This window comes from Quercus robur, chromosome 3 (assembly GCF_932294415.1).
Source record: "Quercus robur chromosome 3, dhQueRobu3.1, whole genome shotgun sequence".
Lineage (NCBI taxonomy): Eukaryota > Viridiplantae > Streptophyta > Magnoliopsida > Fagales > Fagaceae > Quercus > Quercus robur.
Genome location: NC_065536.1, coordinates 1,121,271 through 1,134,889, shown reverse-complemented (window position 1 = coordinate 1,134,889; position 13,619 = coordinate 1,121,271). Strand labels below are relative to the sequence as shown.

The 13,619-nt window shown below is 32.0% G+C and overlaps 1 protein-coding gene across 4 annotated transcripts in view; it reads right to left on the bottom strand.

The window, feature by feature from the left end:
• The window catches only part of LOC126716602 (disease resistance protein RGA2-like), a 49,715-nt gene extending 40,243 nt beyond the window's left edge, over window positions 1–9,472 (bottom strand). For 3 of the 4 annotated variants that reach the window (XM_050417433.1, XM_050417434.1, XM_050417436.1), the window contains exons 1-7: window positions 9,044–9,472; window positions 8,889–8,962; window positions 1,989–4,698; window positions 1,517–1,582; window positions 1,370–1,435; window positions 1,218–1,283; window positions 138–227 (exon numbers count right to left, since the gene is read on the bottom strand). In XM_050417433.1, the coding sequence (XP_050273390.1) occupies window positions 138–227; window positions 1,218–1,283; window positions 1,370–1,435; window positions 1,517–1,582; window positions 1,989–4,678 (2,978 nt within the window). In that variant the 5' untranslated portion in view covers window positions 4,679–4,698; window positions 8,889–8,962; window positions 9,044–9,472. Of the gene's footprint in view, window positions 1–137; window positions 228–1,217; window positions 1,284–1,369; window positions 1,436–1,516; window positions 1,583–1,988; window positions 4,726–8,888; window positions 8,963–9,043 lie in introns of those variants that run through there. The other variant, XM_050417437.1, reaches the window with a different exon arrangement.
• Between the last annotated feature and the right edge of the window lie 4,147 nt (window positions 9,473–13,619).

Sequence of the window (13,619 nt, the reverse complement as noted above, 5' to 3'; positions counted from 1 at the left end):
AACCATATGAGTTGTTCACTTTTAAATGCAAATGAGGTAGGCATTTGATTTGATTTGAGTTGTTCTCTTTTAAAACCTAAAATAAATATAAATTGGGTAAAAATATATTTAAAAATAAATATTAATTAATTAATTACCGTATCTCCAACATTTTGTGCTCTTGTTTGTCAAGAAATGTTGTATCCTTGTATCCCATAACATGTTGTGCCCGTGCTTGGGATGGTACCCTAACATAAATATAAATTGTGTCAAAAATAAATATAAAAACAGATATTAATTAATTAATTAATTTTCATATCTCCGACATATCATACTCCTTGTAGACACCGCATTTAGTGCTCTTATCTACTTTGCACTATATTTTATTAAAATATCAGTTTTTCTTGATTTTTTTAATTATTATTTCTTTCTTCACACACAACCACTATCTACTTGTTTCCTTTATCATCGGGACACATAAAGAAATAATAGAAAAACTAAAGCAAAATAAATAATGTCAGTATAAATTTACATGAATACTGTAGCAACAATGTATTTTTTCACAATTTTGCATTGCTTGATGTAATGAATTTTAAGCTTTGATTGGTTAAAATGTGATTCTTTTTTTTTTTATTATACATGTAACTGGTGTGCAAAGTGTAATCATAGTATACTTAGGGTAGTAAAGGGTAATTTTCCCTTTTTCTTTTGCTATGTCTAGGGCTGAGCACAGTCCGGATCAAGTCAAGTTCATAAATAATGTCAGTATAAATTTACATGAATACTGTAGCAACAATGTATTTTTTCCCAATTTTTTATGGCTTGATGTAATAAATTTTAAGCTTTGATTGGCTAAAATGTGATTCTTTTTTTTTATTATTATACATGTAACTGGTGTGCAAAGTATAATCATAGTATACTTAAGGTAGTAAAAGGTAATTTTCCCTTTTTCTTTAGCTATGTCTAGGGCTGAGCACAGTCCGGGTTGAGTCAAGTTCAAACCCGACTTGCAACACAACACGATAAGGTCAACCTAAAAGATCTCTCACCCAAAACCCGCAAATTCGGGTCAGGTCAACGACATTGCTGACAGTGTCGTTGTGAGTTTTGCCAAAATTTGATAAAATTACGAAAGGTCATTGTTTATTCCCCCTGAAATCAAGAAAATGAGCAAGACCCATGTAAATATTAAAAAGCAAATGAAATAGAAAGAGGATGAAATAAGTAGAAAAAGTTACCAATCCGAATCGTCTTCATCCTCCTCATCGATTTCTTCCTCCTCTTCCTCATCCTCGGCATGTTCCCTGAAATCAAGAAAATGAGCAAGACCCATGTAAATATTAAAAAGCAAATGAAATAGAAAGAGGATGAAATAAGTAGAAAAAGTTACCAATCCGAATCGTCTTCATCCTCCTCATCGATTTCGTCCTCCTCTTCCTCATCCTCGGCATGTTCCCTGAAATCAAGAAAATGAGCAAGACCCATATAAATATTAAAAGGCAAATTAAAGAGGATGAAATAAGTAGGAAAAAGTTACCTATCCGTATCAGAATCCAAGTTAGTTTCAGAATCCGAGGACATTTCCAAATCCGAATCCGAATCCCTAAAGAAAACCATACGAGTTATTTGAGATTAGTGTACCGAAATCAAGAAAATGAGCCAGACCCATCGAAATATTAAACCGCAAATGACATAGAAAGAGGTAGGCATTTGATTTGAGTTGTTCACTTTTAAATGCAAATGAGTTAAAATTCGGTGACACTGTTCATTTGATTAATCTATCTAAAATTCCAGCCTTTTATTTTTTTAAATTATTTGTGAAATTTTAGTAAACCCATCAAGCAATTTTGGATCCATCACAATATAGCTGAATCTAAGCAACAACAACAAACCGCTTTAATTCAAATTTATGTGAATATGTTAAATTTCATCAATCTGCGTTGTTAGTAATTTATTTTCCGTGGGAATTTTAACCAGAAAATAAAAGAAGAAGAAGCAGAACGAGTTACCTCGTCATATCCTCAGGATAATCAGCTAATTTGATGATTGGGATGTGAGAAATGTTGTGCCAGTCCTCGCCTGTCTCTCTTTGGCAACGTTTCTTGATAATTGGGCAGTCAAAGATCTCCAATTCCTTCAATGGAGTTGTACGCAGGAAATCCGGCAACGACTTTAACTTTATGCAGGAGCTAAGTATCAACTTTTGAAGACGTGGCATTATAGTAATACAGTCTTCGTCTTCTTTTCCTCCAATCCCGCTCCATTCTTCCCACTCATTCAACCACATAAAGGAGAGAGATTTCAAATTTGGGAATATTTTTATGTCTTCTTTCTTGTTTTCAGATTCTATTCCCAAAAATTCAACTCCCACTTTTCCCAAACTATCCGCACGCGTTATAGTTAATGATTCGAGGCACGGAAGAATCTTCCCCAAAGGAGGCAAACTCATTAACTCCACGGCGAATTCGAGATGAAGCTCTTTCAAATTGGTTAAAGACGCCAACCAAATAGGAGACATTGTGGTGCCCCCGTAATAACTAATGCGTAACTTCTCCAAGTCTTGAGGTGGCTCTAACGCATTAAAAATTAATAACTTACTCTCAGTTCTTCTAGGCCGTGGAAAAAGCTGCATACCAAAAGATAGAGACAAATCGCGAAGGTGGTTCAAATTTTTTAATCCTTCAAATTCACCTCTTTCGCTATCCGTATCACTAATGAGGACACTCTCTAATGTTCTAAGAGAAGTCAATCTTCCAATCTCTCTTGGAATCACTAATTGACCTCCACTAAGAAGTCTTAAGTTAATTAATTTACCTATCTTCCGCGGTAATATTAAAATATAACAATCAACCCTCAAAAATTGTAAATTACATAAATTACATATAGTTTCAGGCAATACCCAATTGCTACGAGAACAAGCATTTTTGCACCTAGTCAAACGGAGATACCTTAGGTGTATTAAATTTCCTATTGTATCTGGAATTTCTATACCAGTCGTTAATAACCGTAAACTGCTAAAATTCTGGACTAAATTAGACATGTTATAATCACATTGATTAAAAAAGATGACAGTGCGTAGATTTTTGGATATATCAGCAGATGGAGGAAATTGGGATGCTGTTGAATATCCCAAATGGCGAGCTTTAGTAATTGATTGTGCAAAGTCATGCACTATATCATGCATTTTGTACCTCGTGCTCCACGAGCCATGCCCTTCATATCTCCTGAATTCTTGGAAGAAAGAACGTAAGACTAAATTTTCAAAGTATTCTCGTGCCTTGATTTCCACCTCCATATTTCCCTTTGACACAACAAATCCGTGTGCTATCCACATCTCTACCAACATATCAACATCAAAGACATAATCTTTTGGAAAGACAACACAATATGAGAAACACCGTTTCAGTGGTGATGACAAATCATAATAACTCAATAACAACGGAACAAAAAGACCTCTTTCAACATCTTCAAATTCCCACAAATTGTTATTCAAAACATACCTCCATTCTTCTCTACTTTTCTTAAAGAACATGAGACTCCCTAGAGTCTTTGCAGCAAGGGGCAAACCTTTGCACTTCTTTGATATTTGTCTGCCAAAGTCTTCTAGTTGCTCACGTTCCTGAGGATCTTTACCAAAAAATGCTATTTTACTAAACACCAACCAACAATCTTCCTCAGACAATTCGTTCAACTTGATCGTATTTGCACTTTCCATCATCTTTGCAACTTGGTCTTTACGTGTGGTGACTAGAATTCCACTACCTTGGGAACAACAACTTTTAAGTGCATCTCTAAATGGCTGCCACATCGCATAGTCTTCGGTCCACACATCATCCAAGACTAGGAAAAACTTTTTTCCCCGAACTTTATCACAAATTCCATCCAATAGACTTTGCAATGCAGTCAAGTTGGGGGACTGACGTTCAACAGATTCAAGGATTTCTTTGGCAACCTTGCACTGATCGAAAGGATCCGAAACACAAACCCACGCTTTTTTCTCAAAATGGGCTTGCACCTCCTTATCATTGTAGGCTAATTGGGCAATAGTAGTTTTTCCAATACCGCCCATGCCCACCAAAGAGATGACACGGGGGTGTTTTTCTTTTTCAGTACCCTCGTCCAATAGAATGCTCACTAGATCTTTCTTATACTTATCACGACCAACAATTTCAGACACATCAACATAAGAAGTAGTTTTTGGTCTCTCAAATACTTCTTCCATGGGCCCACTCACTTTAAACCCGAACATCTGCTTCTCTTTGATAATCTCATCTAATTTTTCGTTAAGGTCTTTTATCTTATGAGCAATATCACGATGCTGAAAACAATCAGGAACTGAGGAATTGAAGTTGGGGATGAGGGGCCATACCTTCCTCTTCTTAGCAGTACTAGTTTCAGCTTTTTCTTCTTCTTCGAATTCTTTTTGTTGTTTCTCAATCTCGGATTTGATCATGACAGTGTTCCACTCATCCAACACGTTGTCGATCTCGTACGATACGCCTTCGAGGTTCTCAAACCAAAGCTTCACAGCTTCCTCCTTCAGCTGCCTCTTCTCAGCATCATTGAGCACTGCCCGAATGGTACAGAATTTTCTTGCAAGCTTTTGGACTTCTTTCTTAACAGTTGCAGTCAACTTGAACTCTGAAGAAGCTAAAGAACCAAGCCGCTCCACGATAGCAGAAACTAGAGCAACAGCCATAGTTTGGAAATGGAAATTTGCTGGATAACACAAGACAAAAGAAGAGCCTGTGTAAGAGTACGTAGGTAGATGGTGAATCGGTTGATTATTGAAGAGAAACCAAATAGCAATAGCAAATAGTCTAGCTGCTCAAAGTGCTTGCAATAATGAAGATGAGGGCCCACGTTTTGATATCTCAAAAGCAAGGCCAGCTCTGGTCAATCAATGAATAAGTCCACACTGTATATCACCGGTTCACACTGTAATCCACCCTATAATCTTAAAAGTAGAGCCAGCTGTCATCAACGAATTGTAAATTTGGCGTGTATGGTTTTTTTATATTATTTTATAATTCAGTCTATTTTTTTTAATATTTATAGATTTTATTTCACTTTTTTAGTATTATTTATAGGTATTAATATTATATTATGTCAACTAATTTTATCACGCGACACTAGGTGAAATTATAATCCACGTAAACCTACCATTTTATTCATTTTATTTTAATTACTTATAAGTCCTTCAACAAAATAATTGAAGCCCCACCTAACCAATAAGTGAAAAAAGCAAAAGCCGTGTCTATTGCCCCTTGGAAGTGGAACCCACTATCTCAAAAGCCAGAGGGCTGAGGGCCTACTCTGGTAAATGAAGTCCACGCGCGGGCCGCATTATCACACAATCCAAGCTTTTCTTCAACCCACCGACAAGTAATATGAATTTCCACACTTTTAGGCTCACCAATGCATGGGACCCTAACGAAAAGACATAAGTTTAGAACCTAATAATGGAAATACCATTAATCTCTTGTCGGTAAGAAAAACTTGGGAGACCTTTTTATTTTTCACAGTTGAGATTTTAAAATTTTCCTCCATTTATATTGTGCCGTTTTGTATCGTAGGGGGGTTTAAATAATATTGTTCGGATATTTTTTTTTATATATGTGGGTGAAAAAATATATAAAAATATGTGTAATGTTGTTTAAAATGTAAAAATATATATTAGAAGATACTTACCAAACAGGCCCTATATTATTTTTATTCCTCCAATTATATTATTTCATCATTATTTTGAGTTTAGAGTCAAGAAATGATAACCCAAAAACTAGACCAAACAACCCTAAATTTAATGGGCTTCACGTTTTTTGAGCTTTTGAGTGACGAATTTTGAGTTACATCATTCAAAACAACTCAAACCAAACACTTTCTTGTTATTTTTACAATAAATTTGCCAACTTTTAATTAAAATATTAAAAGCTTGACGAAGAGATTTTTGGTTTCGTCAAAGCTATTGAGATTTTGCAAAGTAAAAGTTTGACCGCAATGACCGTCGATATGGTTCTTAGAAAGTTTTATTTCCATGATATTGTTGCAATGTAAAGAGTGTAACTGGTACCTAGAAGGTTCAAAAAGTAATTGGCCACAGTTCACACAGAAAGCAAGACTACGCTTAAGTCTCCTCTTCCTTGCAAATAATCAGAGGTTTCTTGGAAGAAGGCTGTTGTAGTTTCTTTTCATCGAAATTGTGGATTTTATTATTACTTTTTATAAAGGTTTTTAATTAATTTATGGTAGTGAAAATTAATTTTGAGGATGTTTTATTTTGTTGGGATCTGACAATTGTGATTAAAAGTAATATCCATAGCACTCAAATTTGGTTTGTTTACTTTGTTATCAAAATCAAGCTTAACACAAAGCTCGATTTTTATTTCAAACTCGAAATTTTTTTTTTAAAATTCTTAGTTGAAATTAAACTTGTTCAAGAGCATTATTAAGTCCATTAAAGTTTTTTTAACATAACATAACTTTTACTCATAGTTACTGCATAGGAGCAACATAATAGTCATCGTAATTTTTATTCAAAATTTTCTCTTTAAATTTAAAATTACACATATTAATTAATCACAGAAAATATTACTTTTAAATTAGATTCACAAATAACCAAATTAAAATTATGAATTTGAATATGCCTACCAATTGTTTGAGTAATAAATTATTATAAAATCTATATATTTTATTCCTTTAATTTCATTTTAATTTTTGGTTAAGATAACATTATAATTTTATGATAGGTTTTGATTTTCATTATAATCTCCTTATTCTTTAATAGATGATAAACTTGAATAATAAATTTAAAACTTATAAAATATAGTTGCATAAAATATAACGCACTATAATAGAAGTTAGAAAAATATGATTTACTTAAAAAAATATTAATCAAACACACAAAAAATAATAGAATTATATATTTATAGAGATAAAAAGATAAAAAAAAAAAAAAAAAAAAAAAAACTTTGTAAAATTTTTTTTATAAAAAATAAAAAATACCTAAAGTAAATGTTATTTTTTATATATGACACCACGTTAAATAATATATTTATATATTCAACTAATTGTAGTAAACGTCGTATTATACAAAATAGGGTCCGGTTAATGTGTGCCGGGGCACACATTAACAAATCCAGTTTTGGAAAAGTTTTATTGGAAATTGAAAAAACTGTCAAAACTTTTTTAATTTCCGATAAACTTTTTCCAAAATTGATTTACTATTGTGTGCCCTTAGGGCTTACATTAGTAAAATCCTACAAAATAATACCCTGGAAGAACTCTACTAGTAATTAGGAAATAAAAAATATCACAACAATATTTTAAATTTCAAATTAGGTCTTCCTTAACAGTTACAGTCAACGTGAACCGTGAAGAAATGAATGAACCAGGCCGCTCCACGACAGCAGAAAATAGAGCAGCAGCCATACTTTGGAAATGGAAATTTGCTTTGGAAGAGTAGCTAGGAAGATGGTGAAATGATATAAGGAGAACCCAAATAGCAAATAGTGTAGCTGCACAAAGTGCATGCAATAATGAAGTTGAGGGCCCACGTTCTGATGTCTCAAAAGGAAGGCCAGCTCTAATCAATCAACGAATAAGTCCACATTGTACATCACCAGTGTGACTGGAATCCAGCCTATAATCTAAAAAGCAGAGCTAGCTCAACTCGAATCCACCCTATGATCCAAAAAACTGGAATCCAGTCCATAATCTAAAAGCAGAGCCAGCTCAACTGGAATCCACCCTATAATTCAAAAGGCAGGGCCAGCTGTTATCAACGAAGGATGAATCTGACGTAAGCTTATTTCTTTTTCTTGAGGACTATTTTTTTTTTTTTTTTTTTTGAGAAACCTTGAGGACAAATTTTGTTAATTTATTTTTGTTACAATTTATAAATTTTATTGTATTTTTTAATATTTTTTATGAATTTCACTTTATTATTTCATGAAATGTATTTTTGATAAAAAAAATTTCAATTTTAACAAAATAAACAAATACCAAACTATTTTTAATTGTGTTTGCTGCTAACAGCTTTTTTTTATTTTTCAATTTTTTTCGTTTTAATAACTTTATTTTATTTTTTCAACTTTATAAATACTATTTAATGTTTTTTTTTTTACTTTTTTTATACCAATCATCATTTGTTTTGCTGCTCACGACTCATCACAAGCGATTGTACCACAAATGGTACGACTATACGGCACCAGCATAACCTCAAGGGAAGTGAATTTCTCCACTTATTTACAAGGTAATGAACTTTTTAAAGTTCTAGTACTAGTGGAGTGTTCGCCAAGATGAAAAAGCAAAAGGAAAATGTTTCTTCACAGACTCTTCTAAAAATTTTATTAAATTTTAAAAATTTATTTGTAGTTGTTTATACTCTTAACATCCATAAAATTTTATTTAAATTGAATATTATTTATCATTGAATCAATAAATTTATTTTTTATACAAAATTTTAACCCACAAAAATTTAAATTTTAAATATTTAATTAATAATATAGTTATTAATTTTTTATATTCTTAAAATCTCACAAGCATGTAAGATATAATAATAACATTCAATGCAATCTACTAATTAAAATTTTAAAATTCATATATAATAAAAAAATATAGAGAAAGTTTGAAATGTTTTTCAATAATTATGAAATTTGTTTGATTTTAAACTGTAGTGGTTATACAGTAATCTCAGTTCCTTGTAACTTCTTAATTGCAAAGAAATAAAACTCATACATCTACCATTCATGTCTCTGATACCATTATCTACCAAGGAGAGAGCACAGCAGTAATATGGAAGCAAAAACAATGATAAAACATATGATAAAGAAAAAAATAGCAAAATAGATATATTCAAAATAAGTTAAAACGAGAATGGAAAATGAAAACAGAAACTAGTAAAATCTTACTTGAATAAAACTTCTGTCTCTGATTAAAACTGAAAACTTCTGTCTTTGATACTAGCTTTGAGAATAAGCACTGTCTGAAGAGATACAAGATTACAAAGTAAATATATGTTAAAACGGAGTATTGAAAATGAAAACAGAAACTAGTAAAATCTTACTAGAATAAAACTTCTGTCTTTGATACAAGCTTTGAAAATACGCACTGTCTGAAGAGTTACAAAATTACAAAGTAAAATATGTCTTTGAAACTGAAAGGTTACAAGATAAAGTCTGTAAGGGAAAGGTTGCAAGATTACAAGAGAGGAAGGACAACAAAAGTCATTCTCAGGGAGAGGGGAAAGTTGTCTTCTTTGAACCTCTATTTTGGACCTTAATTCTCTAATTTTTTGGGACCTAAAACTTTGGACCTCTGTTTGGAACCTCTCTATTGTCTTCGGAGTCTGTCCTTTAAAGACGAACTAAACTATGATAAATCTTCAAAAGTAATCCGAGTTGGTAAAGTTAACCCAAGTTAAGCAAAACCTTGTAGAACAATGTGGAGAATACTATTAATGTGCAGTAGCTATCTGGTCTCTTTTCAGTTTTTAGGCATATTAGTGAACAGTAGTATTTTAAAAAGTAACTTTTGGCCAGCTGTTATCAACGAAGGATGAGTCTGACGTGAGCTTTTTTTTTTTTTTTTTTTTTTCTTGCTTATTTAGTTTTTGGTTGTGCTTGTGGTGCCCGTTAATATATATATATATATATATATATATATATTTTTTTTTTTTTCTTTTTATAGTTTTATTTTATTTTTTTAACTTTATGATTGTTGTTTGGTGTTTTTTTTTTTAATACTTTTTTTTTTTTTGTCTTTTTTACACCTTAATAAGTACCGGCCTGGTTAACATTTTCTTTTATTTTTTAGTTTTTTTTTTAAATATTTGTGAGACATATTGTATTTTTTTTGTATTATTTATAGATCCTAATATACTATTCAGTTAACTTTTTTTTTAGTAAAAAATTTTCAATATCAACTAAATAAGTTGTTCAGAAGTTTAAACCCTACGTCATTAGTTCACACTCATCTATTTTCAAAGTAAATTTCTCTGCTTATTTACAATGCACAAGGAGAATTTCTCCGCTTATTTACAAAACAATGAACTTTTTAAAGTTCTAGTACTAGTGGAGTGTTGACCATGGTGAAAAGAAAAATGAAAAGGTTTCTTTTCTGAAGACAAACTCTTCAAATTCTCTATATATCTTTCTATTTAATGTAAATTTTAAAATTTTAACTTTTGAATTGTACATTTTTTTTTATATTTTTAATACACATAAAATTTTTCTCAAATTAAATGTTATTTCATTTAATCAATAAACTTATTTTTTATACAAAATTTTAATTTACAAAAATTTAAACATTTGACTGATGATATAGTTATTGATTTTTTATTTTCTTGAAATTTTGCAAGCAAGGAAGATATAATAAGAACATGTAATTCAATTGTTAGATTTTCAAAATTCACATATAATAAAAAGATATAAATAAAGTTTGAAGGATTTTTCACTAATTGTGAAAATTTGTATGATTTTAAATTAATTATTTACAACTTATTTCTCTCAAAATTATTCGTTAATTATTTTTGAATACACTGCGTTATATATTGCCATACACACTCTATCTCACAACATGATTTCAATTATAAAGCTGAATGGATTTTAATTATAATTGTTGCTAGTGATAATACACTAAAATATAATAAAATCACACAAAATTAAAAATTAGAACAAAACAATAATTGGAGATGTATAATATAGAAAAAAAAAATTTTGGATTGAGGTGCAACCAAGGATGAAGTCAGGACTTAGAGTTAAGGGGCAGCTCTGCAGCCTCTGCTACTAACTGCATGCGGCAGCTCTGGTCTCCAACTTTACTTAAAGAATATCTCTCCTTATTAATATGAGATTCTATATTAGGCTAACTTATTATCTTTACAATAAATTTTCCAACTTTTAATTAAAATATTAAAAGTTTGATGAAGACATTTTTGGTTTCAGCAAAGCTTTTGAGATTTCGCAACGTGAAAAGCTTGACCGCAAAGCAATGACTGTCAGTATGGTTCTTAGAAAGTTCAAAGAGTTATTTTTCCATGATATTGTTGCAATGTAAAAACTAAAGTATGGTACCTAGAAGGTTCAAAAAGTATCTGGACACAATTCACACAGAGAGCAAGATTGCGCTTAAGTCTCATCTTCCTAGATGTTTCTTGGAGGTTTCTTGGAGGAAGGCAGTGGCAGTTTCTTTTCGGTGAAATTATTTTTGAGGATGTTTTTATTTTGTTGGAATTGGAGCTCTAAGAGTTGTCATGAAAAGTAATAACTATAGTACTCAAATTTGGTTTGTTTACTTGAATCAACCTTAACACAAAGCTCAATTTTTATTTTCAAACTTGATTTTTTTTTTTAAATCTTAGTTGAAATTAAACTTATTCAAGAGCTTTGTTACGTCCATTAAAGTTTATTAACATAACATAACATAACATAACTTCTACTTATAGTTAGCATAATAGTCACCATAATTTTTATTCAAAATTTTCTCTTTAAATTTAAAATTGCACATATTAATTAATCGCAGAAAATATTACTTTTAAATAATATTCACAAATAATCAATTAACAAAATGGAAAAACAAAATCAAATCTTATCTATCTATTTATCTATATATATAGCATTTAATATTGTTATGCTTCTGTTGCACTACCTCATTCATCGTATCATATTTTATTTATTCCTTTTATGTTTTCTTTCCATTTTTTTATTTTAAATAAAAAAAATTAAACATAAAATATTTCACTTAATTTCAAATAAATGAAGTTGCCCTCGTAAAGTGCTATAAGAGAAACTTTACAACTGACAATGCATCAAAAGAAAATTGAATACAAAACACATGCCAATTTTTTTTTTTTTTTTTTTTTTTTTTTTTTGAGAATCAGGCCTGCTCGACCAGGCCGAAAAAAATTATTTTAATACTAGAATGTCAGATACAAAAAAACGATAAATATCCGCTGGAACGGAATTCTTCCAAACTATAGTAGGAAAAGACAATCTCGCTCGTCTAGCCAACGCATGTGCTAAAACATTGTCATGCCGACGCGTATGAGAGAAAGAATAGTATTGGAACATACTGACTGAAGACATAATGTCTTGAACTAAATGACTCACAACTGGGTGCTGAAAATTTTTCTTCTTAATAGCTGAAATAGACTCTTCCGAATCCCCTTCAAAAATAGCACCACTGAAACCAAGCTCACGGACAAACAGGGCAGCCCGCCTTGCTGCCATAGTTTCCAGAGCAACGATGGATGAAGGCAGAGGGATAATTTCAGACAGTGCCGCCAAGACCTCACCCAGAGAATTACGCACCACCACACCAATTCCGGCAGCTCCCAGATCGTCGAAAACCGCTCCGTCGAAATTAGTTTTCAGCAGAGCTGCATCAAGAGGCTTCCAGATGACTTTCCGCGCCACCGTTTTTTATTCTGGTTTTGCACACAGTTGCTGGAAATCCATCAGCTGCTTCTGTGCCAACTCCGGGATCTTCTCAAGGGGAGCAACGACCTCATTAACTCTGATTTTGTTGCGCCGATTCCAGATAGACCAACAAATCATGATGAAACCTTCAGCTCCACGTGGATTATGCAGCGCCAACCTGAAAAGATCAACAAAAAATAAATTTTGATTCGTTGCACTCCGCAACTCATCAAAGTTAGTACCCCATGCCCCCTTCACCTTCTCACACCCCCATAGAGCATGAAACACTGTCTCAGGCCCCCTGTTACACCCCGTGCAGCTGCTTGAGAGAACCACCCTTCGCCTAGCCAAATTCACCATCGTGGGAAGGGACTCCGAACAAGCCCGCCAAGCAAAAGTCTTGACTTTGATGGGCACCTTCATTCTCCATAAACCAGACCACAACCTCCGGTTCACCTCATTTGATGATCCTGACGCTGAACCAGAGAACTCCTTGGCACACAACAGTTGGTACCCAAGCTTCACCGAATACTGGCCATCCTTAGTTTTTGGCCAAATCAAAATGTCTTCTTGTGGGATGAGACAAAGAGGGATGGACCCATCACCAGGCAGCCAGCAATCTTTATAAACACATGCCAATTTAGAAATGCTAAATAAAATACAAAAAATAAATAAATAAATAAAATCAAAGGTAACATAAACAAACTAATAGATATGGATGTAACAATTGGACTCATAAAGGAAATGTTACAATGCATCAAAAGAAAAATAGAATATAAAACACATGCTAATGTAGAAACATTTAATTAAAAAAATAATTAATTAGGAGATCAAACCAAACGTAACATAAACAAACTAATAACTGTGGATGTAACATTAAAAGACAATGGTCAATTAATTAAGACAAAAAAAAAATTAAATGCAATATGGGCAGAAAAATTGGAAAAAGAAGAAGGTTAAAATGCATATTTAATGCATTAGAGAGGAATGGATTAAATTAGATGCTTCTTTTAAATTCCATAGGAAGTTAAACGTCAATTGATCATAATCAAATTGGGGAAAACGATAGGAAGGAAAGACAATATAAATAAAAAAGAAAAAAGAAAAAAAAGAAATCAAACATCAATTAGTAACCGTTAATTGGAAAACAATGAGACTATCAAGACTTAGGAGGAGTATAAAACAAAGCAGGGATGACAACATGGCAAACATGCTAAATGTGGA